The 27,941-nt window shown below is 50.4% G+C and overlaps 1 protein-coding gene across 2 annotated transcripts; it reads left to right on the top strand.

The window, feature by feature from the left end:
- The first annotated feature begins 277 nt into the window (after positions 1-277).
- Positions 278-27,754, top strand: LOC138350639 (uncharacterized). Of its 2 annotated transcripts, none has more exons than XM_069301692.1 (3): positions 278-3,438; positions 5,055-5,393; positions 24,258-27,754. In XM_069301692.1, exons 1-3 carry the CDS (start codon positions 765-767, stop codon positions 24,431-24,433), a joined length of 3,189 nt encoding a protein of 1,062 aa, XP_069157793.1. In that variant the 5' UTR covers positions 278-764; the 3' UTR covers positions 24,434-27,754. The 2 variants fall into 2 exon arrangements, with proteins under 2 accessions (XP_069157793.1, XP_069157794.1); XM_069301693.1 differs by having other exon boundaries at positions 24,203-24,333.
- Positions 27,755-27,941: the final 187 nt, after the last annotated feature.

Raw genomic sequence — 27,941 nt, forward strand, 5'->3', positions numbered from 1 at the left:
AGATAAAGGCAGAGAATAACATTACTAAATGCTACACCGTATATTTCTGTGTGAGAAAATGAGCACCATTACTCTACCTAAACCAGAAGCCAACACCACAATGATCACAGGAGTTATGTCAAAATATTGACAAGTTTTAAGTTATAAAATATAACAAAATGCAGGAGGCAGACTTTGGAATTTTATTTGTTTTAGTGATCTCAAAAATGTATTTCTGACCCAATGTTTAACACTAACATCTTGTTTTAATAACGTTAAATTGTTCTTCCAGATGACAGAATTCTGAAGAGTATAAAGACAGAAGAAATTAACTAGTTAAAGAACAAATTGAAAATAACAAATAAAGCCGGAACCAAATATTGCATTAACATGTGAACACATTTTGTAAAATTTGGTTTATTTGGAAATCACTTATATTTTTGGTCAATTAAGTGACTGTATTGTGGTTAATGCAGTCGGATCATCACCGATTACATCCGAGTTTGATTCCCTGGCAGTGTGAGATGCTCAGCCTCCTGATACCTCTGTTCACCTAGCAGTAAACATTAACCTGGAAATTAGTCAACTGTTGAGGGATGCATCCTGAGGAAGGTCTGTCGTTGGCTTAGGAAGGCCTACACAAGCCTAACAAGCTGCCCGTCTCCGACAGTGAGAAACAATGTTATGTTTTTAAACATAATATAATAACAAAACCAGCGTGGGACATTTACTGCTTGTGTGAAACTTGACAACAGTTGTGTGAGGTGAGAATCATACGGCCCAATATGGCGGCCTCGAGTCCTGTTATCCAACCGGAAGATGTGAACAGACTGCGGTATGGACTGGCTGTGACTAAGGCAGGACGAGACGCGCTAGCAAGTGTGTTTATGTGGTCGTACCGGGGCACCTTCCCAGTAGTGACTTACCTCACTCAGGACTTGGGGTACACCAATGCTCAGTACAGGCGTGTCTTCGATGCTCAACAGAGGAAGAAACTCGAAGCTTCCTCTGACGCGGCAACTTTTGACATCACCCTGTTGTATAAACTCCTGCAACGTGTGTGTGGTGTGGCTGGGATGAAGGACACCACTCCAGGGCCTCGGGGACCATCACTTGAACACCTCATTTACAGCCTGAAGGAACACCGAAACACGTTGGCCCATGATAATGTGGGAATGTCAGAGCAAGATCTTACGTCAACACTGACGGAGCTCAGTGACTTATTGGCTAAGATGCTGGCTGAGGCCGGCGTCCGGTGTGGGACAAACAGCCAGGATGTGTACCACGTGACCAGAGATGTCACCAAGTATATTGGTGGTCTGCTAGCGAAGGTCAGAGAGCCGCTGGATCCCTCAGATGTGGCGTACTTGCCTCAGCTCCGCCAGGAGATTAAGATGTTCAGAAGCCACATCACAGAAGAGGTTAAGCAGATGAGCAAGCAGGAGCTAACTGACGGGTATAAACTGCTGTACCAGATTGTTCCCGCACCCTGGCTCCTCCTCAACATTAACTACAACCCAAGTCTTGCTTTTACACGACTACGACTCCTTGAAGATCCCGTCATAGGGGCAAGACCCTCCCATGCGGCCAAGGGTCAGGATAGCACAAGATCCTCCCACGCTGCCAAGGGTCAGGATATAGATTATGAACACATCTTGAGTATGAGACGAGAGGACGGAAGAGTCCCTCAGTGTGTCCTCCTGACGGGGGAAGGTGGTATGGGCAAGACAACTTTACTCAAGCTCATCCTCGAGAAGTGGGTAGAGGAACCTGCTGCCATACGTCACCTGGGCACTGTGGACCTCGTTTTCTATGTACAGTGCAGGGACTCACATCTTAATACCTTCGATGATCTCCTCCGCCAGTTGCTGCCTCAAACACTTAGTGATTCTGACGCTGACTTCCAGCTGTTTAAGGAGATAATATTGAGCTTAAATATATTAGTCCTGATTGACGGCTACGACGAGGTCAACGACCATTCAGAAAGGCTGGTGAAGGAGCTGTTGCACCTGCCTGGCAAGGATGTGAGGTTGGTGATAACCACACGGCCGGGGTGGGACCATCAACTGTCACAGCTCGTCCCACACACCAGACCTCGCTGCAACATCCTCGTCTTGGGCATCACTCCAGAACGTCGTGTGGAGTTCGCCGAGAGAACCATCAAGGTGCTGGTGGAGGAAGAGTGCCAACGGAGTGTCATCACAGGGAGGTTTACCCAGCGGCTGGAGCAGATGAGTCAGTTCCTGGGTGAGTACCTCAACACTCCACTCACCTTGACCTTGTTGGCGCTGCTGTGTGTCGAGGCTCCAGAAGAATTTAACAACCTCACCACAAACACTCAAGTCTACGAGAAGATTCACGACTTCATAACCTGTAAACTGGTGTCCAGACTCACAGACAAACATGTGGCTGACCCCAAAGGAAAATGTGACCAGTTTCTGTTGTTCTTTGAAGAGATTTGTTTAAGAGGGATCCAGAGGCTGGAGTACGACCTTTGGCCGGAGACGGAAGCGGAGATTAGGGAGAAGTGTGACACTCTGGGACTGCCGCAGGAGGAGGTCTTGTCCAACTATTTCACAAGAACCAGGTACCGTAGGGGCCTCAATGTGGTGTGGGTGTTTGGCTATTTTCACGCCAGGTACCAGGAGTATTGTGCCAGCAGGGGGCTGGTCGCTCTCTTGTTGAGGGCTGAGCAAGACCGAGGTGATCCAGCATCACACCGTGTGTCATGGGAAAGGTCTACAATCATTGACCTCTTGGTGGATGTTGTACGTAAGGAAAAACGCTCCTTGGGAGATCACCTGAGAGTGTCAAAGTTTGATATTAGCGTGCTACAAGAGTTTATTGAGCGCCCCAGATGGCACAACATTTTAGTCAGCACTACCGGGGTGTTGTGTGCCCGGGGAGTAGAGCACAGGTTCATTACTCACATAATTGACCTGTGCGTGATGGATTTACGTTTGACTGACGAGCTGTATAAGCATGTAGCAGAGTGCCGCGGGAGTGAGCACGTCATCCAAGCCGTGTGTGAGAAGCTGCGTACAAAACAAGAGTGGCTAATAGAGAGTGTTGTCTCGTGTGTTGTCCTGCCGCTTGTTCTTAAGAAGGTGACACCTAACAACATTTACCTAATCATATACGATTCATCCAAACTAAAGCAGTGTCTGTCTACACTATCAGTGCTGGCAAAAATGAAGGTAACCATATCCTTAGATGTTGGCTATAGTTTATACAGCAAAGAGAGTAGTGTTATAACAAAACAATGTTTGGAGAGGCTGACAGCCCCCGGCAGTAAGTGTACCTTAAAGCGGTTTACTGGTGTCTTGTCTGAGGCAGCCATACCCCTCCTGCCTCTCACCCTCGAGAGCCTCCAACTGTGCCTCACACCACAGCAACTGCCCATCCAACTGTCCGTTCTCATCCGTCACCTGCCTCACCTTCCTCACCTGCAGCGTCTTGGTAAATATTCATATTTTCCACCATAATTTTTAAGGTTATTTATTAATACCAAAATTACGCAAAGAGCTTCATTCATCATGTTTAAAATAGTAATTCAGATTTACATTGTTTACATATATGTTTACAACCTTATGGACGAAAGATTCCTTATATTGTTTACAAACATAATCTCCTTAAGGGAGACAAACACCTTATATTGTTTACAAATATAGTCACCTTAAGGGTGACAAACACCTGATATTGTTTACAAATATAGTCACCTTAAGGGAGACAAACACCTTATATTGTTTACAAATATAGTCACCTTAAGGGTGACAAACACCTTATATTGTTTACAAATATAGTGACCTTAAGAGCGACAAACACCTGATATTGTTTACAAATATAGTCACCTAAAGAGCGACAAACACCTTATATTGTTTACAAATATAGTCACCTTAAGGGTGACAAACACCTTATATTGTTTACAAATATAGTCACCTTAAGGGTGACAAACCTTCTACTTTGATTACAAATATAGACTTATTAAGGGCGACTACTCCATGAATAATAAATTTTCGAAACATTCCGTTGCTGTATATATTCTTGTGCATAAATAATTTCATGAAGTATTTAGCGACGCCAAACTTTTGGTTCAGATGACTTACCACTTTGACTTTGACTCGTGGTACAGATCTCCTTTCACTGTGACCTAATTCCTGTTCAAGATGACCTTTCACTGTGACCTAATTCCTGTTCAGGATGACCTTTCACTGTGACCTAATTCCTGTTCAGGATGACCTTTCACTGTGACCTAATTCCTGTTCAGGATGACCTTTCACTGTGACCTAATTCCTGTTCAGGATGACCTTTCACTGTGACCTAATTCCTGTTCAGGATGACCTTTCACTGTGACCTAATTCCTGTTCAGGATGACCTTTCACTGTGACCTAATTCCTGTTCAGGATGACCTTTCACTGTGACCTAATTCCTGTGTAAGATGACCTTTCACTGTGACCTAATTCCTGTTTAAGATGACCTTTCACTGTGACCTAATTCCTGTTTAAGATGACCTTTTACTGTGACCTAATTCCTGTTTAAAATGACCTTTCAGTGTGACCTAATTCCTGTCCAAGATGACCTTTCACTGTGACCTTGATCCTTGGTTAATTAGACCTTCCGTAACTTTGATCCTTAATTCAGGTGACCCATCTATCCCTATGACCTTGATACTTGGTCCAGATGACCTTTCACTGTGACCTTGACTTAGTTTATATGACATTTTAATGAGACCTTGACCATTGATAAAGATGACTATGACTGTGACCTTCACCATTGATACAGATGACCTTGACTGTGACCTTGACCACTGATACAGATAACCTTGGCTGTGACCTTCACAATTGAAATAAATAACCCTTGAATGTGACCTTGAAAATTGATACAGATGACCTTGACCGTGGCTTTTAAAATCTATTAATACATTGTTTAGATGCTATAATTACTCTCCAAAATACGGACTTGTCATCAGGTAATAAACCCAGCAGTAAGGTGAGTGGATGGCTCAGTATGTCTTCTTGTTATATCTTAGAACATACCAGTAACGACAGTGACTGTATCTCAGTGTATGTCTTCAGCCATTCTCCTGGACGCCACGGGCTACGTGGACCCGGACACCCTGGACGCCACGGGCTACGTGGACCCGGACACCCTGGACGCCACGGGCTACGTGGTCCCGGACACCTTGGACGCCACGGGCTACGTGGACCCTGACACCCTGGACGCCACGGGCTACGTGGACCCGGACACCCTGGACACTCTGCCGTACCAGGGAAGGACGCTCATCCTGACTATCAGGCGGCGAGTCACTGATGACGACCCCGCCATAGACTGGTGCTGCCACCTGGCGGCTCAGCTGTGTCCTCCCTCAAGAGGAGGGTATACTGCCCTGGACTTCTCTGACATGCGTCCCACCAGTACGTATTGACGACATTTTAACTCGTGAATATCTGTAACTCAGTTGTTTAATTCACAGTGCTTCCAGTGGTTTCAAAAATAGTTTTACATTAAAAGTTATGAATTAGAGAAGTTATAAGGCTTCTTGAGTAACTTTGAGCACCGTTTAGCGACCAAGAATATTCATTAAGCAAGCTTCACTGCTTATAAGATAACACTGATCAATATTTAGCCCAACATTGTCTTGCTTAATACAAGCTAGATTTACTTGATATAAGTTTTCTTTGGCATGAGTGTGTGACATAGACAGGTGTGGGTGGGGAGAGTAGCCAGGTGTGGGCTTTAGTGTTCCCTCTCATGTGCAGGTGTGGGTCGGGAGAGTAGCCAGGTGTGGGCTTCCGTGTTCCCTCTCATCTACAGGTATGGGTCGGGAGAGTAGCCAGGTGTGACAACGTTTGTTTTCATGTATTAGCTACGTTATTGTGTGGTTGTAAATAAGTTGCCACAACTTACTGCACAACTTTGGCTAAACAATTTTGAGACCGTGTCGCAACCTTAAATGTTGCATAAAAATCGTTTTCCTGATTGATGGAATATATTTAAAAAATGTAGAAATATTTTAAAAATATATTTTTACATATACTAGAAATAAAACTGAAGCATAATAAAAGGTAGGTTAAAAATATTTTATTCATTACTTTCACTTAATGGAGAATCCATGGTAGTGGTGGTGGAATTGTTGCTGGGTTGTGGTTGGTGGCTGTGGTGGTAGGTTGTGATTGGTGGCAGTGGTGGGTGATGTTTATTGTTGGTGGTAGTGGTTGGTTCTAGTGGTGGTTAATAGTTGTGGTTGGTGGTGGTGGTGGTTGATTGCTGTGGTTGGTAATTGTGGTGGCTGATGGTTGTGATTAGTGGTAGTGGTGGTTAATGTTTATGGTGGTTGAGGTTGTGGTGGTTTAAAGTATTGGTGGTTGATAACTCTGGTGGTTGATATCTGTGATGGTTGATGGTGGTGATAGTTAATGGTTGTGGTGGTTGATGGTAGTGTTTGTTGATGGTTATGGTGGTTGATGGTAGTGTTTGTTGATGGGTATGGTGGTTGATGGTAGTGTTTATTGATGGTTGTGGTGGTTGATGGTAGTGTTTGTTGATGGGTGTGGTGGTTGATGGTAGTGTTTGTTGCTGGTTGTGGTGGTTGATGGAAGTGTTTGTTGATGGTTGTGGTGGTTGATGGTACTGTTTGTTGATGGTTGTGGTGGTTGATGGTAGTGTTTGTTGATGGATGTGGTGGTTGATGGTTGTGGTGGTTGATGGTTGTGGTGGTTGATGGTAGTGTTTGTTGATGGTTGTGGTGGTTGATGGTTGTGGTGGTTGATGGTAGTGTTTGTCTATAGTTGTGGTGGTTGATGGTAGTGTTTGTTGATGGTTGTGGTGGTTGATGGTAGTGTTTGTTGATGGATGTGGTGGTTGATAGTTGTGGTGGTTGATTGTTGTGGTGGTTGATGGTAGTGTTTGTTGATAGTTGTGGTGGTTGATTGTTGTGGTGGTTGATGGTTGCGGTGGATGATGGTAGTGTTTGTTGATAGTTGTGGTGGTTGATTGTTGTGGTGGTTGATGGTTGTGGTGGTTGATAGTTGTGGTGATTGATGGTAGTGTTTGTTGATGGTTGTGGTGGTTGATGGTAGTGTTTGTCTATAGTTGTGGTGGTTGATGGTAGTGTTTGTTGATGGTTGTGGTGGTTGATGGTTGTAGTGGTTGATGGTAGTGTTTGTTGATGATAGTGGTGGTTGATGGTTGTGGTGGCTGATTGTAGTGTTTGTTGATGGTAGTGGTGGTTGATGGTAGTGTTTGTTGATGGTAGTGGTGGTTGATGGTTGTGGTGGTTGATGGTAGTGGTGGTTGATGGTTGTGGTGGTTGATGGTTGTGGTGGTTGATTGTTGTGGTGGTTGATTGTTGTGGTGGTTGATGGTAGTGTTTGTTGATAGTTGTGGTGGTTGATTGTTGTGGTGGTTGATGGTTGCGGTGGATGATGGTAGTGTTTGTTGATAGTTGTGGTGGTTGATTGTTGTGGTGGCTGATGGTTGTGGTGGTTGATAGTTGTGGTGATTGATGGTAGTGTTTGTTGATGGTTGTGGTGGTTGATGGTAGTGTTTGTCTATAGTTGTGGTGGTTGATGGTAGTGTTTGTTGATGGTTGTGGTGGTTGATGGTTGTGGTGGTTGATGGTAGTGTTTGTTGATGATAGTGGTGGTTGATGGTTGTGGTGGCTGATTGTAGTGTTTGTTGATGGTAGTGGTGGTTGATGGCAGTGTTTGTTGATGGTAGTGGTGGTTGATGGTTGTGGTGGTTGATGGTAGTGGTGGTTGATGGTTGTGGTGGTTGATGGTTGTGGTGGTTGATTGTTGTGGTTGTTGATTGTTGTGGTGGTTGATTGTTGTGGTGGTTGATTGTTGTGGTGGTTGATTGTTGTGGTGGTTGATTGTTGTGGTGGTTAATTGTTGTGGTGGTTGATGGTTGTGGTGGTTGATGGTAGTGGTGGTTGATGGTTGTGGTGGTTGATGGTTGTGGTGGTTGATTGTTGTGGTTGTTGATTGTTGTGGTGGTTGATTGTTGTGGTGGTTGATTGTTGTGGTGGTTGATTGTTGTGGTGGTTGATTGTTGTGGTGGTTAATTGTTGTGGTGGTTGATGGTTGTGGTGGTTGATTGTTGTGGTGGTTGATTGTTGTGGTGGTTGATTGTTGTGGTGGTTGATGGTTGTGGTGGTTGATTGTTGTGGTGGTTGATGGTTGTGGTGGTTGATTGTTGTGGTGGTTGATTGTTGTGGTGGTTGATGGTAGTGGTGGTTGATGGTTGTGGTGGTTGATTGTTGTGGTGGTTGATTGTTGTGGTGGTTGATGGTTGTAGTGGTTGATTGTTGTGGTGGTTGATTGTTGTGGTGGTTGATTGTTGTGGTGGTTGATGGTAGTGGTGGTTGATGGTTGTGGTGGTTGATGGTAGTGATGGTTGATGGTTGTGGTGGTTGATGGTTGTGGTGGTTGATGTTGTGGTGTTGATGTTGTGGTGGTGATGGTTGTGGTGGTGATTGTTGTGGTGTTGATTGTTGTGATGGTTGATTGTTGTGGTGGTTGATTGTTGTGGTGGTTGATTGTTGTGGTGGTTGATTGTTGTGGTGGTTGATGGTTGTGGTGGTTGATTGTTGTGGTGGTTGATTGTTGTGGTGGTTGATTGTTGTGGTGGTTGATGGGTGTGGTGGTTGATTGTTGTGGTGGTTGATGGTTGTGGTGGTTGATGGTTGTGGTGGTTGATGGTAGTGTTTGTTGATGGTTGTGGTGGTTGATGGTAGTGTTTTGTCTATAGTTGTGGTGGTTGATGGTTGTGGTGGTTGATAATAGTGGTGATTGATGGTTGCGGTGGTTGATTGTTGTGGTGGTTGATGGTTGTGGTGGTTGATTGTTGTGGTGGTTGATTGTTGTGGTGGTTGATTGTTGTGGTGGTTGATTGTTGTGGTGGTTGATTGTTGTGGTGGTTGATGGTTGTAGTGGTTGATTGTTGTGGTGGTTGATTGTTGTGGTGATTGATTGTTGTGGTGGTTGATTGTTGTGGTGGTTGATTGTTGTGGTGGTTGATTGTTGTGGTGGTTAATGGTTGTGGTGGTTGATTGTTGTGGTGGTTAAAGGTAGTGGGGGTTGATTGTTGTGGTTGTTGATGGTTGTGGTGGATGATGGTAGTGTTTGTTGATAGTTGTGGTGGTTGATTGTTGTGGTGGTTGATGGTTGTGGTGGTTGATTGTTGTGGTGGTTGATGGTTGTGGTGGTTGATTGTTGTGGTGGTTGATTGTTGTGGTGGTTGATTGTTGTGGTGGATGATTGTTGTGGTGGTTGATGGTTATGGTGGTTGATTGTTGTTCTGGTTGAATGTTGTGGTGGTTGATTGTTGTGGTGGTTAGAGGTAGTGGGGGTTGATTGTTGTGGTGGTTGATGGTTGTGGTGGATGACGGTAGTGTTTGTTGATAGTTGTGGTGGTTGGTTGTTGTGGTGGTTGATGGTTGTGGTGGTTGTTGTGGTGGTTGATTGTTGTGGTGGGTGATTGTTGTGGTGGTTGATGGTTGTAGTGGTTGATGGTTGTAGTGGTTGATTGTTGTGGTGGTTGATTGTTGTGGTGGTTGATTGTTGTGGTGGTTGATTGTTGTGGTGGTTGATTGTTGTGGTGGTTAATGGTTGTGGTGGTTGATTGTTGTGGTGGTTAAAGGTAGTGGGGGTTGATTGTTGTGGTGGTTGATGGTTGTGGTGGATGATGGTAGTGTTTGTTGATAGTTGTGGTGGTTGGTTGTTGTGGTGGTTGATGGTTGTGGTGGTTGATTGTTGTGGTGGTTGATGGTTGTGGTGGTTGATTGTTGTGGTGGTTGATGGTTGTGGTGGTTGATTGTTGTGGTGGTTGATTGTTGTGGTGGTTGAATGTTGTGGTGGTTGATTGGTGTGGTGGATGATTGTTTTGGTGGTTGATTATTGTGGTGGTTGATGGTTGTGGTGGTTGATTGTTGTGGTGGTTAATGGTTGTGGTGGTTGATTGTTGTGGTGGTTAATGGTAGTGGGGGTTGATTGTTGTGGTGATTGATGGTTTTGGTTGTTAATTATTGTGGTGGTTGATGGTTGTGGTGGTTGATTGTTGTGGTGGTTGATGGGTGTGGTTGGGGGGTTAATTGCAGTGGTGGTTGTTGTGGTTCGTGATGGTAGTGGTTGATTGTTGTACTTTATGTAGTGGCGATTGTTGGTTATAGTTCGCGTGGGTGGTGGTTTATTGTGTTGTTTGGTGGTAGTGGTGGTTGATTGTTGGTGGTAGTGGTGGTTGATTGTTGGTGGTAGTGGTGGTTGATTGTTGAAGTTGTTGTGGTGGTTTATGGTTGTTGGTGGTTGAAAGTTGTGGTTAATGGTAGTGGTTGGTGATAGTAGTGGTTGAGGGCAGTGGTAGATGGTGGTTGTGGTCGTTTGTGGTTGACTGTACTGGTAGTTGTTGAGGTTCGTGATATTGGTGGTTGATTGTTGTATTTTGTGGTAGTGGTGGTTGATTATATTTGACAGTAGTGGTGTTTGATTGTTGTTGGTGGTAGGGGTGGTTGATTGTTGTGGTTGGTGTTGGTTTATGGTTGTTGTTGATAGTAGTGGTGGTTGATTGTTGTGGTTGTTGATGATTGAGGTGGTTGATGATTGATGGTTATGGTTATTGATAGTAGTTGAAATTGAAATTGAAATAAGTTTATTGAGGTAAGTGAGGTAAGTGAGGTAAGGTAAGTGAAATGGGTGTTTTGACTCACATACATGTAGTGTTGCATGGTTTGGCTTCCCTCATACATTATACCTCTCCTCGCCACTTCTGCCTGTGGCTGAATATTTCTGATTTTGCTTCTTATTTGTCTCATTGTGAATTCACATTCGATGTCAACTTGTGGTTTTAATGTGGCATGTTTGGCCAAGTCATCCGCCACCTCGTTGAGCACTATTCCAACATGAGATGGAATCCACATGAATTTCACATTGTGACCTTTCAGCTGTATCTCATTTATCCTTTTCTTACACTCCTCAACTATGGACACGAAGACTGGATTTCGACTGTTTAAGGACTCAAGTGCTCCTCGGCTATCGACAAATACAAAAACATCTTTGTCGTCATGACGTACTTCCTCCAAACACGCCAGAATGGCCTGCAGTTGAGCACTGATAGTAATGGTGGTTGGTTGTTGTAGTTAGAGGAGGAGGTCGAGGAGGAAGGAGGAGGAGTAAGGAGGAGAAAGAGGAGGAAGGAGAAGGTCGAGGAGGAAGGAGAAGGTCGAGGAGGAAGGAGAAGGTCGAGGAGGAGGGAGAAGGTCGAGGAGGAAGGAGAAGGTCAAGGAGGAAGGAGAAGGGAGGAGAGGAGGGAGAAGGTCAAGGAGGAAGGAGAAGGTCAAGAGGAAGAGAAGGTCAAGGAGAAGAGGAGGTCGAGGAGGAGGGAGAAGGTCGAGGAGGAGGGAGAAGGTCGAGGAGGAAGGAGAAGGTCAAGGAGGAAGGAGAAGGTCAAGGAAGAAAGAGGAGAAGGTCGAGGAGGAGGGAGAAGGTCGAGGAGGAAGGAGAAGGTCGTGGAGGAAGGAGAAGGTCGAGGAGGAAGGAGAAGGTCGAGGAGGAAGGAGAAGGTCGAGGAGGAAGGAGAAGGTCAAGGAAGAAAGAGGAGAAGGTCGAGGAGGAAGAATGAGAAGATCGAGGAGGAGAAGGTGTTGGTGGTGGCTGTTGGTTGTTGTTAGTGGATATTGATGGTTGAAGAACATAGAAGGATTAGGAAAAATAAGGAAGGCAGGAACGAGAAGGAAGTTTAAGGTAGGAGTAGGAAGATTACGGAAGGTGGAGTGGTGTGTGGCAGTGGTGGAGAGTGGTGAGTGGCAGTGGTGGAGAGTGGTGAGTGACAGTGATGGAGAGTGGTGTGTGGCAGTGGTGGAGAGTGGTGAGTGACAGTGGTGGGGAGTGGTGAGGGGCAGTGGTGGAGAGTGGTGTGTGGACAGTGGTGGAGAGTGGTGAGTGACAGTGGTGGGGAGTGGTGAGGGGCAGTGGTGGAGAGTGGTGTGTGACAGTGGTGGAGAGTGGTGAGTGACAGTGATGGAGAGTGGTGTGTGGCAGTGGTGGAGAGTGGTGAGTGACAGTGGTGGAGAGTGGTGTGTGACAGTGGTGGAGAGTGGTGAGTGGCAGTGGTGGAGAGTGGTGAGTGACAGTGATGGAGAGTGGTGTGTGGCAGTGGTGGAGAGTGGTGAGTGACAGTGATGGAGAGTGGTGTGTGACAGTGGTGGAGAGTGGTGAGTGACAGTGATGGAGAGTGGTGTGTGGACAGTGGTGGAGAGTGGTGAGTGACAGTGGTGGGGAGTGGTGAGGGGCAGTGGTGGAGAGTGGTGTGTGACAGTGGTGGAGAGTGGTGAGTGACAGTGGTGGGGAGTGGTGAGGGGCAGTGGTGGAGAGTGGTGTGTGACAGTGGTGGAGAGTGGTGAGTGACAGTGATGGAGAGTGGTGTGTGGCAGTGGTGGAGAGTGGTGATGTGACAGTGGTGGAGAGTGGTGTGTGACAGTGGTGGAGAGTGGTGAGTGGCAGTGGTGGAGAGTGGTGAGTGACAGTGATGGAGAGTGGTGTGTGGCAGTGGTGGAGAGTGGTGAGTGACAGTGATGGAGAGTGGTGTGTGACAGTGGTGGAGAGTGGTGTAGTGACAGTGATGGAGAGTGGTGTGTGGCAGTGGTGGAGAGTGGTGAGTGACAGTGGTGGGGAGTGGTGAGGGGCAGTGGTGGAGAGTGGTGTGTGACAGTGGTGGAGAGTGGTGTGTGACAATGATGGAGAGTGGTGTGTGACAATGATGGAGAGTGGTGTGTGGCAGTGGTGGAGAGTGGTGTGTGACAGTGGTGGAGAGTGGTGTGTGACAGTGGTGGGGAGTGGTGTGTGACAGTGGTGGAGAGTGGTGTGTGGCAGTGGTGGAGAGTGGTGTGTGACAGTGGTGGAGAGTGGTGTGTGACAGTGGTGGGGAGTGGTGTGTGACAGTGGTGGAGAGTGGTGTGTGGCAGTGGTGGAGAGTGGTGTGTGACAGTGATGGAGAGTGGTGTGTGACAGTGGTGGAGAGTGGTGTGTGACAATGGTGGAGAGTGGTGTGTGGCAGTGGTGGAGAGTGGTGTGTGACAGTGGTGGAGAGTGGTGTGTGAGTGGTGGAGAGTGGTGTGTGACAGTGGTGGAGAGTGGTGTGTGACAGTGGTGGAGAGTGGTGTGTGAGTGGTGGAGAGTGGTGTGTGACAGTGGTGGAGAGTGGTGTGTGACAGGGATGGAGAGTGGTGAGTGACAGTGGTGGAGAGTGGTGTGTGACAGTGGTGGAGAGTGGTGTGTGACAGTGGTGGAGAGTGGTGTGTGACAGTGGTGGAGAGTGGTGTGTGACAGGGGTGGAGAGTGGTGAGTGACAGGGGTGGAGAGTGGTGTGTGACAGTGGTGGAGAGTGGTGAGGGGAAGCAGTAAAGAGTGGTGACTACCCTCCTCTTCTGCACCACTACCCTCCTCTTCTGCACCACTACCCTCCTCCTCTGCACCACTACCCTCCCCCTCTGCATCACTACCCTCCTCCTCAGCACCACTACCCTCCTCTTCCTCTGCATCACTATCCTCCTCCTCCCCCTCTGCACCACTACCCTCCTCCTCCTCTGCACCACTACCCTCTTCCTCCTCTGCACCACTACCCTCCTCCTCCTCTGCACCACTACCCTCCTCCTCCTCCTCTGCACCACTACCCTCCTCCTCTGCACAACTACCCTCCTCCTCCTCCTCCTCCGCACCACTACCCTCATCCTCTGCATCACTTCCCCCCTCCTCCTCTGCACCACTTCCCTCCTCCTCCTCCTCTGCACCACTGCCCTCCTCCTCTGCACAACTTCACTCCTCCTCCTCTGCACCACTACCCTCCTCCTCCTCTGCACCACTACCCTCCTCCTCCGCACCACTACCCCTCTTTCTCCTCTGCATCACTACCCTCCTCATCCTTTGCACCACTACCCTCCTCCTCCTCCTCCTCTGCACCACAACCCTCCTCCTCTGCACCACTACTCTCATCCTCTTCTGCACCACTACCCTCTTCCTCTGCACCACAACCCTCCTCCTCTTCACCACTACCCTCCTCCTCCTCTGCACCACTACCCTCCTCCTCTTCACCACTACCCTCCTCCTAATCTGCACCACTACCCTCCTCCTCCTCTGCACCACTACCCTCCTCCTCTGGACAACTACCCTCCTCCTCCTCCTCTGCACCACAACCCTCCTCCTCTGCACCACTACCCTCTTCCTCCTCTGCGCCAATACCCTCCTCCTCCTCCTCTGCACCACTACCCTCCTTATCTGCACCACTACCCTCCTCCTCCTCTGCACCACTACCCTCCTCCTCTGCACCACTACCCTGCTCCTCCTCTTCACCAAGACCCTCCTCCTCTGCACCACTACCCTCCTCCTCCTCTGCACCACTACCCTCCTACTCCTCAGCACCACTACCCTAATCCTCCTCTGAACCACTACCCTAATCCTCCTCTGAACCACTACCCTCCTCCTCCTCCTCCTCTGTACCGCCCTCTTCCTCCTCTGCACCACTACCCTCCTCCTCATCCTCCTCTGCACCACTACCCTCCTCCTCCTCCTCTTCTGCGCCACTACCCTCCTCCTCCCTCTCCTCTGCACTACTACCCTCCTCCTCTGCACCACTACCCCTCCACCTCCTCCTCCTCTGCACCACTACCCTCCTCCTCCTCCTCTGCACCACTACCCTCCTCCTCTGCACAACTACCTTCCTCCTCCTCCTCTTCCGCACCACTACCCTCCTCCTCTGCATCACTACCCCCCTCCTCCTCTGCACCACTTCCCTTCTCCTCCTCCTCCTCTGCACCACTGCCCTCCTCCTCTGCACCACTTCACTCCTCCTCCTCTGCACCACTACCCTCCTCCTCCTCTGCACCACTACCCTCCTCCTCCGCACCACTACCCCTCTTTCTCCTCTGCATCATTACCCTCCTCATCCTTTGCACCACTACCCTTCTCCTCCTCCTCCTCTGCACCACTACCCTCCTCCTCTGCACCACTACTCTAATCCTCTTCTGCACCACTACCCTCTTCCTCTGCACCACAACCCTCCTCCTCTTCACCACTACCCTCCTCCTCCTCTGCACCACTACCCTCCTCCTAATCTGCACCACTACCCTCCTCCTCCTCTGCACCACTACCCTCCTCCTCTGGACAACTACCCTCCTCCTCCTCCTCTGCACCACAACCCTCCTCCTCTGCACCACTACTCTCTTCCTCCTCTGCGCCAATACCCTCCTCCTCCTCCTCTGCACCACTACCCTCCTTATCTGCACCACTACCCTCCTCCTCCTCTGCACCACTACCCTCCTCCTCTGCACCACTACCCTCCTCCACCTCTGCACCACTACCCTCCTCCTCTGCACCACTACCCTCCTCCTCTGCACCACTACCCTCTTCCTCTGCACCACTACCCTCCTCCTCTGCACCACTACCCTCCTCCTCCTCTGCACCACTACCCTCCTCCTCCTCTGCACCACTACCCTCCTCCTCCTCTGCACCACTACCCTCCTCCTCTGCACCACTACCCTCCTCCTCCTCTGCACCACTACCCTCCTCCTCCTCTGCACCACTACCCTCCTCCTCTGCACCACTACCCTCCTCCTCCTCTGCACCACTACCCTCCTCCTCCTCTGCACCAATACCCTCCTCCTCTTCCTCTTCACCAATACCCTCCTCCTCTGCACCAGTACCCTCATCCGCTTCTGCACCACTACCCTCTTCCACTGCACCACAACCCTCCTCCTCTGCACCACTACCCTTCTCCTATGCACCACTACCCTCCTCTTCCTCTGCATCACTACCCTCCTCCTCCTCTGCACCACTACCCTCCTCCTCCTCTGCACCACTACCCTCCTCCTCCGCACCACTATACTCCTTTTCTGCACCACTACTCTCCTCCTCCTCTGCACCACTACCCTCTTCCTCCTCTGCACCACTACCCTCCTCCTCTGCACCACTACACTCCTCCTCCTCTGCACCACTACCCTCCTCCTCCTCTGCATCACTACCCTCCTCCTCCTCCTCCTCCTCTGCACCGCTACCCTCCTCATCTTCTGCACCATTACCCTCCTCTTCCTCTGCAGCACTACCCTCTTCCTCCTCCTCCTCTGCACCACAACTCTCCTCCTCCTCCTCCTCAGCACCACTACCCTCCTTCTCCTCTGCACCACTACCCTCCTCCTCCTCTGCGCCACTACCCTCCTCCTCTGCACTACTACCCTCTTCCTCCTCTGCACCACTACCCTCCTCCTCCTCTGCACCACTACCCTCCTCCTCTGCACCACTACCCTGCTCCTCCTCTTCACCAAGACCCTCCTCCTCTGCACCACTACCCTCCTCCTCCTCTGCACCACTACCCTCCTACTCCTCAGCACCACTACCCTAATCCTCCTCTGAACCACTACCCTAATCCTCCTCTGAACCACTACCCTCCTCCTCCTCCTCCTCTGTACCGCCCTCTTCCTCCTCTGCACCACTACCCTCCTCCTCATCCTCCTCTGCACCACTACCCTCCTCCTCCTCCTCTTCTGCGCCACTACCCTCCTCCTCCCCCTCCTCTGCACTACTACCCTCCTCCTCTGCACCACTACCCCTCCACCTCCTCCTTCTCTGCACCACTACCCTCCTCCTCCTCCTCTGCACCACTACCCTCCTCCTCTGCACAACTACCTTCCTCCTCCTCCTCTTCCGCACCACTACCCTCCTCCTCTGCATCACTACCCCCCTCCTCCTCTGCACCACTTCCCTCCTCCTCCTCCTCCTCTGCACCACTGCCCTCCTCTTCTGCACCACTTCACTCCTCTGCACCACTACATCTCCTCCTCCTCTGCACCACTACCCTCCTCCTCCTCTGCACCACTACCCTCCTCGTCCGCACCACTACCCCTCTTTCTCCTCTGCATCACTACCCTCCTCATCCTTTGCACCACTACCCTCCTCCTCCTCCTCCTCTGCACCACTACCCTCCTCCTCTGCACCACTACCCTGATCCTTTTTCTGCACCACTACCCTCTTCCTCTGCCCCACAACCCTCCTCCTCTTCACCACTACCCTCCTCCTCCTCTGCAGCACTACCCCCCTCCTCTTCACCACTACCCTCCTCCTCCTCTGCACCACTACCCTCCTCCTAATCTGCACCACTACCCTCCTCCTCTGCACCACTACCCTCCTCCTCCTCATCTGCACCACAACCCTTCTCCTCTGCACCACTACCCTCCTCCTCCTCTGCGCCAATACCCTCCCCCTCCTCTGCACCACTACCCTCCTCCTCTGCACCACTACCCTCCTCCTCCTCTGCACCACTACCCTCCTCCACCTCTGCACCACTACCCTCCTCCTCTGCTCCACTACCCTCCTCCTCTGCACCAATACCCTCCTCCTCTGCACCACTACCCTCACCCTCTTCTGCACCACTACCCTCTTCCACTGCACCACAACCCTCCTCCTCTGCACCACTACCCTTCTCCTCCTATGCACCACTACCCTCCTCTTCCTCTGCATCACTACCCTCCTCCTCTGCACCACTACCCTCCTCCTCCTCTGCACCACTACCCTCCTCCTCCGCACCTACTATACTCCTCCTCTGCACCACTACCCTCCTCCTCCTCTGCACCACTACCCTCTTCCTCCTCTGCACCACTACCCTCCTCCTCTGCACCACTACCCTCCTCCTCCTCTGCACCACTACCCTCCTCCTCCTCTGCATCACTACCCTCCTCCTCCTCCTCTGCACCGCTACCCTCCTCATTTTCTGCACCATTACCCTCCTCCTCCTCTGCAGCACTACCCTCTTTCTCCTCCTCCTCTGCACCACAACTCTCCTCCTCCTCCTCAGCACCACTACCCTCCTCCTCCTCTGCACCACTACCCTCCTCCTCCTCTGCGCCACTACCCTCCTCCTCTGCACCACTACCCTCCTCCTCCACTGCACCACTACCCTCCTCCTCTGCACCACTACCCTCCTCCTCCTCTCCACAAAGACCCTCCTCCTTTGCACCACTACCCTCCTCCTCCTCTGCATCACTACCCTCCTCCTCCTCAGCACAACTACCCTCCTCCCCCTCTGCACCACTACCCTCCTCCTCCTCCTCCTCCTCTGCACTACTACCCTCATCCTCCATTGCACCACTATCCTCCTCTTCCTCTGCACCACTACCCTCCTTCTTCTCTGCACCACTACCCTTCTCTTCCTCTGCACCACTACCCTCTTCCTCCTCTGCACCACTACCCACCTCCTCCTCTGCACCACTACCCTCCTCCTCTGTACCACTGCCCTCATCCTCCCCTGCACCACTACCCTCCTCTGCACCACTACCCTCCTCCTCCACTGCACCACTACCCTCCTCCTCTGCACCACTACCCTCCTCCTCCTCTCCACCAAGACCCTCCTCCTTTGCACCACTACCCTCCTCCTCCTCTGCATCACTACCCTCCTCCTCCTCAGCACAACTACCCTCCTACCCCTCTGCACCACTACCCTCCTCCTCCTCCTCCTCCTCTGCACTACTACCCTCATCCTCCATTGCACCACTATCCTCCTCTTCCTCTGCACCACTACCCTCCTTCTTCTCTGCACCACTACCCTTCTCTTCCTCTGCACCACTACCCTCTTCCTCCTCTGCACCACTACCCACCTCCTCCTCTGCACCACTACGCTCCTCCTCTGTACCACTACCCTCATCCTCCCCTGCATCACTACCCTCCTCCTCCTCAGCACAACTACCCTCCTCCCCCTCTGCACCACTACCCTCCTCCTCCTCCTCCTCCTCTGCACTACTACCCTCATCCTCCATTGCACCACTATCCTCCTCTTCCTCTGCACCACTACCCTCCTTCTTCTCTGCACCACTACCCTTCTCTTCCTCTGCACCACTACCCTCTTCCTCCTCTGCACCACTACCCACCTCCTCCTCTGCACCACTACCCTCCTCCTCTGTACCACTACCCTCATCCTCCCCTGCACCACTACCCTCCTCCTCTGCATCACTATCCTCCTCTTCCTCTGCACCACTACCCTCCTCCTCTGCATCACTATCCTCCTCTTCCTCTGCACTACGACCCTCCTCCTCTGCACCATTACCCTCCACCTCCTCTGCACCACTACCCTCCTCCTCTGCACCACTACCCTCATCCTCCTCTGCACCACTACCCTCTTCCTCTGCACCACTACCCTCCTCCTCTGCACCACTACCCTCCTCCTCCTCTGCACCATTACCCTCCTCCTCCTCTGCAGCACTACCCTCTTCCTCCTCCTACTCTGCACCACTACCCTCCTCCTCCTCAGCACCACTACCCTCCTCCTCTGCACCACTACCCACCTCCTCTGCACCACTACCCTCCTACTCCTCAGCACCACTACCCTCATCCTCCTTTGAACCACTACCCTCCTCCTCCTCCTCTGTACCACTACTCTCTTCCTCCTATGCACCACTACCCTCCTCCTCATCCTTCTCTGCACCACTACCCTCCTCCTCCTCCTCCTCTGCGCCACTACCCTCCTCCTCCTCCTCCTCTGCACTACTACCCTCCTCCTCTGCACCATTACCCCTCCACCTCCTCCTCCTATGCACCACTACCCTCCTCCTCCTCCTCTGCACCACTACCCTCCTCCTCTGCACAACTCCCCTCCTCCTCCTCCTCCTCTGCACTACGACCCTCCTCCTCCGCACCTCTACCCTCCTCCTCCTCTGCACCACTACCCTCCTCCTCCTCTGCACCACTACCCTCCTCCTCCTCTGCACCACTACCCTCCTCCTCTGCACCACTACCCTACTACTCCTCAGCACCACTACCCTCATCCTCCTCTGAACCACTACCCTCCTCCTCCTCCTCTGTACCACTACCCTCTTCCTCCTATGCACCACTACCCTCCTCCTCATCCTCCTCTGCACCACTACCCTCCTCCTCCTCCTCTGCGCCACTACCCTCCTCTTCCTCCTCCTCTGCACTACTACCCTCCTCCTCTGTACCACTACCCTCCTCCTCTGCACCACTACCCTACTACTCCTCAGCACCACTACCCTCATCCTCCTCTGAACCAATACCCTCCTCCTCCTCTGTACCACTACCCTCTTCCTCCTATGCACCACTACCCTCCTCCTCATCCTTCTCTGCACCACTACCCTCCTCCTCCTCCTCTGCGCCACTACCCTCCTCTTCCTCCTCCTCTGCACTACTACCCTCCTCCTCTGCACCACTACCCCTCCACCTCCTCCTCCTCCCGCACCACTACCCTCCTCCTCCTCCTCTGCACCACTACCCTCCTCCTCTGCACAACTACCCTCCTCCTCCTCCTCCTCCTCCGCACCACTACCCTCCTCCTCTGCATCACTACCCCCCTCCTCCTCTGCCCCTTCTTCCCTCTTCCTCCTCCTCCTCTGCACCACTGCCCTCCTCCTCTGCACCACTACACTCCTCCTCTGCACCACTACCCTCCTCCTCGTCTGCACCATTACCCTCCTCCTCCTCCGCACCACTACCCTCCTCGTCCTCTGCACCACTACCCTCCTCCTCTGCACCACTACCCTCCTCCTCTGCACCACTATCCTCCTCCTCCTCTGCACCACTACCCTCCTCCTCCTCTGCGCCACTACCCTCCTCCTCTGCACCACTACCCTCTTCCTCCTCTGCACCACTACCCTCCTCCTCCTCTGCACCACTACCCACCTCCTCCACTGCACCACTACCCTCCTCCTCTGCACCACTACCCTCCTCCTCCACTGCACCACTACCCTCCTCCTCTGCACCACTACCCTCCTCCTCCTCTTCACCAAGACCCTCCTCCTCTCCACCACTACCCTCCTCCTCCTCTGCACCACTACCCTCCTACTCCTCAGCACCACTACCCTAATCCTCCTCTGAACCACTACCCTAATCCTCCTCTGAACCACTACCCTCCTCCTCCTCCTCCTCTGTACCACCCTCTTCCTCCTCTGCACCACTACCCTCTTCCTCATCCTCCTCTGCACCACTACCCTCCTCCTCCTCCTCTTCTGCGCCACTACCCTCCTCTTCCTCCTCCTCTGCACTACTACCATCCTCCTCTGCACCACTACCCCTCCACCTCCTCCTCCTCTGCACCACTACCCTCCTCCTCCTCCTCTGCACCACTACCCTCCACCTCCTCCTCTGCACCACTACCCTCCTCCTCTGCACAACTACCTTCCTCCTCCTCCTCTTCCGCACCACTACCCTCCTCCTCCTCTGCATCACTACCCCCCTCCTCCTCTGCACCACTTCCCTCCTCCTCCTCCTCCTCTGCACCACTGCCCTCCTCTTCTGCACCACTTCACTCCTCCTCTGCACCACTACCCTCCTCCTCCTCTGCACCACTACCCTCCTCCTCCTCTGCACCACTACCCTCCTCCTCCTCATCACTACCCCTCTTTCTCCTCTGCATCACTACCCTCCTCATCCTTTGCACCACTACCCTCCTCCTCCTCCTCCTCTGCACCACTACCCTCCTCCTCTGCACCACTACCTTCCTCCTCCTTTGCACCACTACCCTCCTCCACCTCTGCACCACTACCCTCCTCCTCTGCACCACTACCCTCCTCCTCTGCACCAATACCCTCCTCCTCTGCACCACTACCCTCACCCTCTTCTGCACCACTACCCTCTTCCACTGCACCACAACCCTCTTCCTCTGCACCACTACCCTCCTCCTCTGCACCAATACCCTCCTCCTCTGCACCACTACCCTCACCCTCTTCTGCACCACTACCCTCTTCCACTGCACCACAACCCTCCTCCTCTGCACCACTACCCTTCTCCTCCTATGCACCACTACCCTCCTCTTCCTCTGCATCACTACCCTCTTCCTTCTCTGCACCACTACCCTCCTCCTCCTCTGCACCACTACCCTCCTCCGCACCACTATACTCCTCCTCTGCACCACTACCCTCCTCCTCCTCTGCACCACTACCCTCTTCCTCCTCTGCACCACTACCCTCCTCCTCTGCACCACTACCCTCCTCCTCCTCTGCACCACTACCCTCCTCCTCCTCTGCATCACTACCCTCCTCCTCCTCCTCTGCACCGCTTTCCTCTTCATCTTCTGCACCATTACCCTCCTCCTCCTCTGCAGCACTACCCTCTTCCTCCTCCTCCTCTGCACCACAACTCTCCTCCTCCTCCTCAGCACCACTACCCTCCTCCTCCTCTGCACCACTACCCTCCTCCTCCTCTGCGCCACTACCCTCCTCCTCTGCACCACTACCCTCCTCCTCCTCTGCACCACTACCCTCCTCCTCCACGGCACCACTACCCTTCTCCTCTGCACCACTACCCTCCTCCTCCTCTACACCAAGACCCTCCTCCTCCACGGCACTACTACCCTCCTCCTCTGCACCACTACCCTCCTCCTCCTCTCCACCAAGACCCTCCTCCTTTGCACCACTACCCTCCTCCTTCTCCTCCTCCTCTGCACTACTACCCTCATCCTCCATTGCACCACTATCCTCCTCTTCCTCTGCACCACTACCCTCCTTCTTTTCTGCACCACTACCCTTCTCTTCCTCTGCACCACTACCCTCTTCCTCCTCTGCACCACTACCCACCTCCTCCTCTGCACCACTACCCTCCTCCTCTGTACCACTACCCTCATCCTCCCCTGCACCACTACCCTCTTCCTCTTGCCACTACCCTCCTCCTCCTCTGCACCTCTACCCTCCTCTTCCTCTGCACCACTACCCTCCTCCTCTGCATCACTATCCTCCTCTTCCTCTGCACTACGACCCTCCTCCTCTGCACCATTACCCTCCTCCTCCTCTGCACCACTACCCTCCTCCTCTGCACCACTACCCCTCATCCTCCTCTGCACCACTACTCTCTTCCTCTGCACCACTACCCTCCTACTCCTCCTTTGCAACACTCCCCTCCTCCTAATCTGCACCACTACCCTCGCCCTCCTCTGCACCACTACCCTCCCCCTCCTCTGCACCACTCCCCTCCTCCTCTGGACCACTACCCTCCTCCTCCTCCTCTGCACCACAACCCTCCTCCTCTGCACCACTACCCTCCTCCTCCTCTGCGCCACTACCCTCCCCCTCCTCCTCTGCACCACTACCCTCCTCCTCTGCACCACTACCCTTCTCCACCTCTAAACCACTACCCTCCTCCTCTGCACCACTACCCTCCTCCTCTGCACCACTACCCTCCTCCTCCTCTGCACCACTACCCTCCTCCTCCTCTGCACCACTACCCTCCTCCTCCTCTGCACCACTACCCTCCTCCTCCTCTGCACCACTACCCTCCAACCCCTCTGCACCACTACCCTCCTCCTCCTCTGCACCACAACCCTCCTCCGCCGCACAACTTCTCTCCTCCTCCTCTGCACCACAACCCTCCTCCTCCTCTGCACCACTACCCTCCTCCTCATATGCACCACTACCCTCCTCCTCCTCCGCACCACTACCCACCTCCTACTCTGCACCACTTCCCTCCCCCTCCTCTGCACCACTACCCTCCTCCTCCTCCTCCTCTGCACCTCTACCCTCAACCTCCTCTACACCACTACCCTCTTCCTCTGCGCCACTACATTGCTCCTCGAACCTCTGCACCACTACCCTCCTCCTCCTCCCCAAAACTTCCCTCCTCCTCCTCTTCACTACTACCCTCCTCCTCTTCACTACTACCCTCCTCCTCCTCCTCCTCTGCACCACTACCCTCCTCCTCTGCACCACTACTCTCCTCCTCTGCACCACTACCCTCCTCTTCCTCTGCACCACTACCCTCCTCTGCACCACTACCCTCCTCCTCCTCTGCACCACTACCCTCCTCTGCACCACTAGCCTCCTCCTCCTCTGCACCACTGCCCTCATCCTCCTCCGCACCACTACTCTCCTCCTCCTCTGCACCACTACCTTCCTCCTCCTCTGCACCACTACCCTCCTCTTCCTCTGCACCACTACCCTCCTCTGCACCACTACCCTCCTCCTCCTCTGCACCACTACCCTCCTCTGCACCACTAGCCTCCTCCTCCTCTGCACCACTGCCCTCATCCTCCTCCGCACCACTACTCTCCTCCTCCTCTGCACCACTACCCTCCTCCTCCTCTGCACCACTACCCTCCTCCTCCTCTGTACCACTACCCTCCTCCTCCTCCTCCTTAACAGATTGGTGTGAGGAGTAACCAGGTGTGGGCTTCAGTGTTCCCTCTCATCTGCAGGTGTGGGTGTGGAGAGTTGCCAGGTGTGAGCTTCAATGTTCCCTCTCATCTACAGGTGTGGGTGTGGAGAGTTGCCAGGTGTGAGCTTCAATGTTCCCACTCATCTACAGGTGTGGGTGGGGAGAGACTCCTGCGAGGACTTCACCGGAGGGGCGTCACTGGCCGTAACCTTGCGATTAGGATCGATGACAGTGAGGAGAACAAGAAGTGCCTCCAAGAGCTCGGTGCGTCGCTTAACAATTTTAATAATGTTCATATATGGCAGATTGATGAGACCAGCTTCTAGAGACCAATAATGTACAAGGACACATCTACGAGGAGCTGGTTGTTGAGACCAGCCTCACGAGACCAATAATGTACAAGGACACATCTACGAGGAGCTGGTTGTTGAGACCAGCCTCACGAGACCAATAATGTACAAGGACACATCTACGAGGAGCTGGTTGTTGAGACCTGCCTCACGAGACCAATAATGTACAAGGACACATCTACGAGGAGCTGGTTGTTGAGACCTGCCTCACGAGACCAATAATGTACAAGGACACATCTACGAGGAGCTGGTTGTTGAGACCTGCCTCACTAGACCAATAATGTACAAGGACACATCTACGAGGAGCTGGTTGTTGAGACCAGCCTCACGAGACCAATAATGTACAAGGACACATCTACGAGGAGCTGGTTGTTGAGACCAGCCTCACGAGACCAATAATGTACAGGGACACATCTACGAGGAGCTGGTTGTTGAGACCTGCCTCACGAGACCAATAATGTACAAGGACACATCTACGAGGAGCTGGTTGTTGAGACCAGCCTCACGAGACCAATAATGTACAAGGACACATCTACGAGGAGCTGGTTGTTGAGACCTGCCTCACGAGACCAATAATGTACAAGGACACATCTACGAGGAGCTGGTTGTTGAGACCTGCCTCACGAGACCAATAATGTACAAGGACACATCTACGAGGAGCTGGTTGTTGAGACCAGCCTCACGAGACCAATAATGTACAAGGACACATCTACGAGGAGCTAGTTGTTGCTGAGAGTTTTGGTATGCTGGTGGTATGAATGAGTTTTGGTATGCTGGTGGTATGAATGAGTTTTGGTATGCTGGTGGTATGAATGGGTTTTGGTATGCTGGTGGTATGAATGAGTTTTGGTATGCTGGAGGTATGAATGAGTTTTAGTATGCTGGAGGTATGAATGTGGAAAAATCTAGCTCCAGAATACTAATAATAATGATAATTAAATTTCGAAGGACCACTCCCTTAATGGGAGAAATAAATTAAATATTAAATTGAATAAATTAGAGAAGCAGTGCCTATGGATCTCCAATAATGAATAATATAGGATGCTCTGAGATGCTGGATAATATAATGTGATTGATCATAAGAATATTAGGGCAATGGACTGTAGAATGATAATTAAAATTATAGAGCCAAATCCCTCTACACACTTTGGGGGCTATTCTCTAATGCTAGTAGGTAATTCACTACAAATTACTACAATATGAATATAAGTTATTAATTATAGTATATATGTGAAATATGTGTTAGTTAATGAAAAGTTGAAATATTAATGCATATCAATAATTAAATCAAGTATATAATTAATATGCAAATAAATAGAAATTCACTGACACTCAATAATGAAAAGACACTATCTATATATTAAGACTGGTAAATTCTGAGCTGTATCAGAGGAACGTAGACTGCGTCCAGCCTCTAAAACACGTTGGGACCAGCAATGAGATAGTAATCCTTGGGACACGTGATCATGGAGACAGTCATACGCCTCCTCAGTTGAATTACACAACGCTGAAATAAGTAACTTCTATAATTTCCACTTCACTAGTATTCACTCATTTAAACGCAAGATATGAAATAATTGGAGGGGTAGACACATCACTTACATGGGTGTTTAATATCGCCTACAGCATCACGACATGGCACCTGCTTTAGTGACTATACCTGAGCTCAACAATAAAACGATGAGGTAAAATGCCCGCCGAAATTGGTGCCCGTGAATTGGGTAAGCTGCGCCCTTATTCTGAAGCCCCGAGATGCTTGCAGAATTGGAAGATTTGGTCGGGCTGCTTCGGAACACTTTGCTGCCAGTTGATCGAAAATGGCGAGAGTCCCTTTCCTCCATCTCGGGTTGACGCATGCGCAAAAGCTCCCAGTTGGGGCCCTGAGCATAAATAATATTATTTATTTAATTCTTAATGTGGAAGGAAGTGAGTATGACGAATATTTACATCATAAATAAATGTGTTATGCGTAATATATTTTCTCGTAATGCAAGTAAGTTAATATGAACCGCGCAAAATAAACGAGAAATATTTAAATGGTAAGTAATTTGTATTATAATATTATTCACTGAAACACCTATCTAGCTGAATAAATGAATTGCAGTACACTTTAGTATACTAATTAATGTAAACTTATTAATAAACGATTATCGTTAATAAAGGAAAGTAAATAACTGGACTCTATTGAGTCTACAGATATGTAGAAAATTATTCCCTATGGCGGTCTTTGGAGCACGACGCCATAAATACTAGGAAAGATATGACAGAATTGGGTCGCAATAGGATATGAATTGATATTAGTACACTACTGGTTAGTATAGTGTTAGTAAATTGTAATTGTTAGTACAGAGATGATTTATCGAAGTACTAAAAAGAAAAAAAAGTGTTGGATATTTCCAACAATGAATGAGTTTTAGTATGCTGGTGGTATGAATGAGTTTTAGTATGCTGGTGGTATGAATGAGTTTTAGTATACTGGTGGTATGAATTAGTATTAGAATGTTAGTAGGATGAATGAGTTTTGGTATGCTGATGGTATGATTGAGTTTTTGTATGCATTGTATGAATGTATTTTAATATGCTGGAGGTATAAATAAGCATTTGTATGCAGATTTTATTAATACGTTTAGAAATGCATATTGCATGAATAACTGATTTTGATATACTGATTTTATGAATAAGTTTTGGCATGTAATTTATATATTAGCATTTTCTACACTTTATATCGATATGATTTTCTTTACTATTGTTTATTGGATCAATATTATTAGTTTTAGCTGTTTATTTTTTAAGGGATTTTAGTTATTTTGACATTTTAGGAATTTTAGGCATTGAGAATTTCTGTCTCACTTTTAGTCTGTCTTAACCTTATTATCCTCAAGATCAAGCAGGAGCATATATACACCTGTGTTATTGTAAGTTGCTTAATGTACAACTTAATACAGTAAGTTGCCGACTGTAACTTACTATAATGCATTAAGCAGTTTATTGTATATGTACTTTAATATTATCAGTATCCGATTGTAAACTTGTTCTACTAGAGTAGCTAGCCTTTTTAGGAACTTTCTTTATTACAGTAAGTAGCGAACTGTACAAGTACTTTAATATAGTATGCAGTATACTGTTCAAGTTGTTTAATACAGTAAGTATCCTTCTGCTCACTTAAATGTACAATTTCTTTAGTAAAGAAACTACCAAGAATCTGCCTTTAAAGGAGAAATTGAGTATAACCTTGGATTGTCAATGAGAAGTCTGAGAGCAATAGTACACCAAGAACTTCAAAAAATCTTGTAGATCTGAAGCAAAGTGAAATTGACACCAGTAATTCCATCTATCATCATACTATCATGCAAGAGGAGCCACACATCTATGGTTCATTCAATAAAATCAGCAGACTTCTAGATGTTACTACTGCTCGGTTTAGACTCGATTATAAGTATCTCTGGGAATTGTCATTATCTGCTGATGTAGACCTGACCAAATG

Source organism: Procambarus clarkii, chromosome 46, assembly GCF_040958095.1.
Source record: "Procambarus clarkii isolate CNS0578487 chromosome 46, FALCON_Pclarkii_2.0, whole genome shotgun sequence".
Lineage (NCBI taxonomy): Eukaryota > Metazoa > Arthropoda > Malacostraca > Decapoda > Cambaridae > Procambarus > Procambarus clarkii.

What these genes read in the sequence shown, in the direction of transcription:
- LOC138350639 (XM_069301692.1), top strand. Translation starts at nt 765, where the DNA reads ATGGCGGCCTCGAGTCCTGTTATCCAACCGGAAGATGTGAACAGACTG. An exon ending in TCCTCACCTGCAGCGTCTTG is followed by an intron (nt 3,439 to 5,054) that starts GTAAATATTCAT and finishes GTATGTCTTCAG; the next exon opens with CCATTCTCCTGGACGCCACG. An exon ending in CTCTGACATGCGTCCCACCA is followed by an intron (nt 5,394 to 24,257) that starts GTACGTATTGAC and finishes ACTCATCTACAG; the next exon opens with GTGTGGGTGGGGAGAGACTC.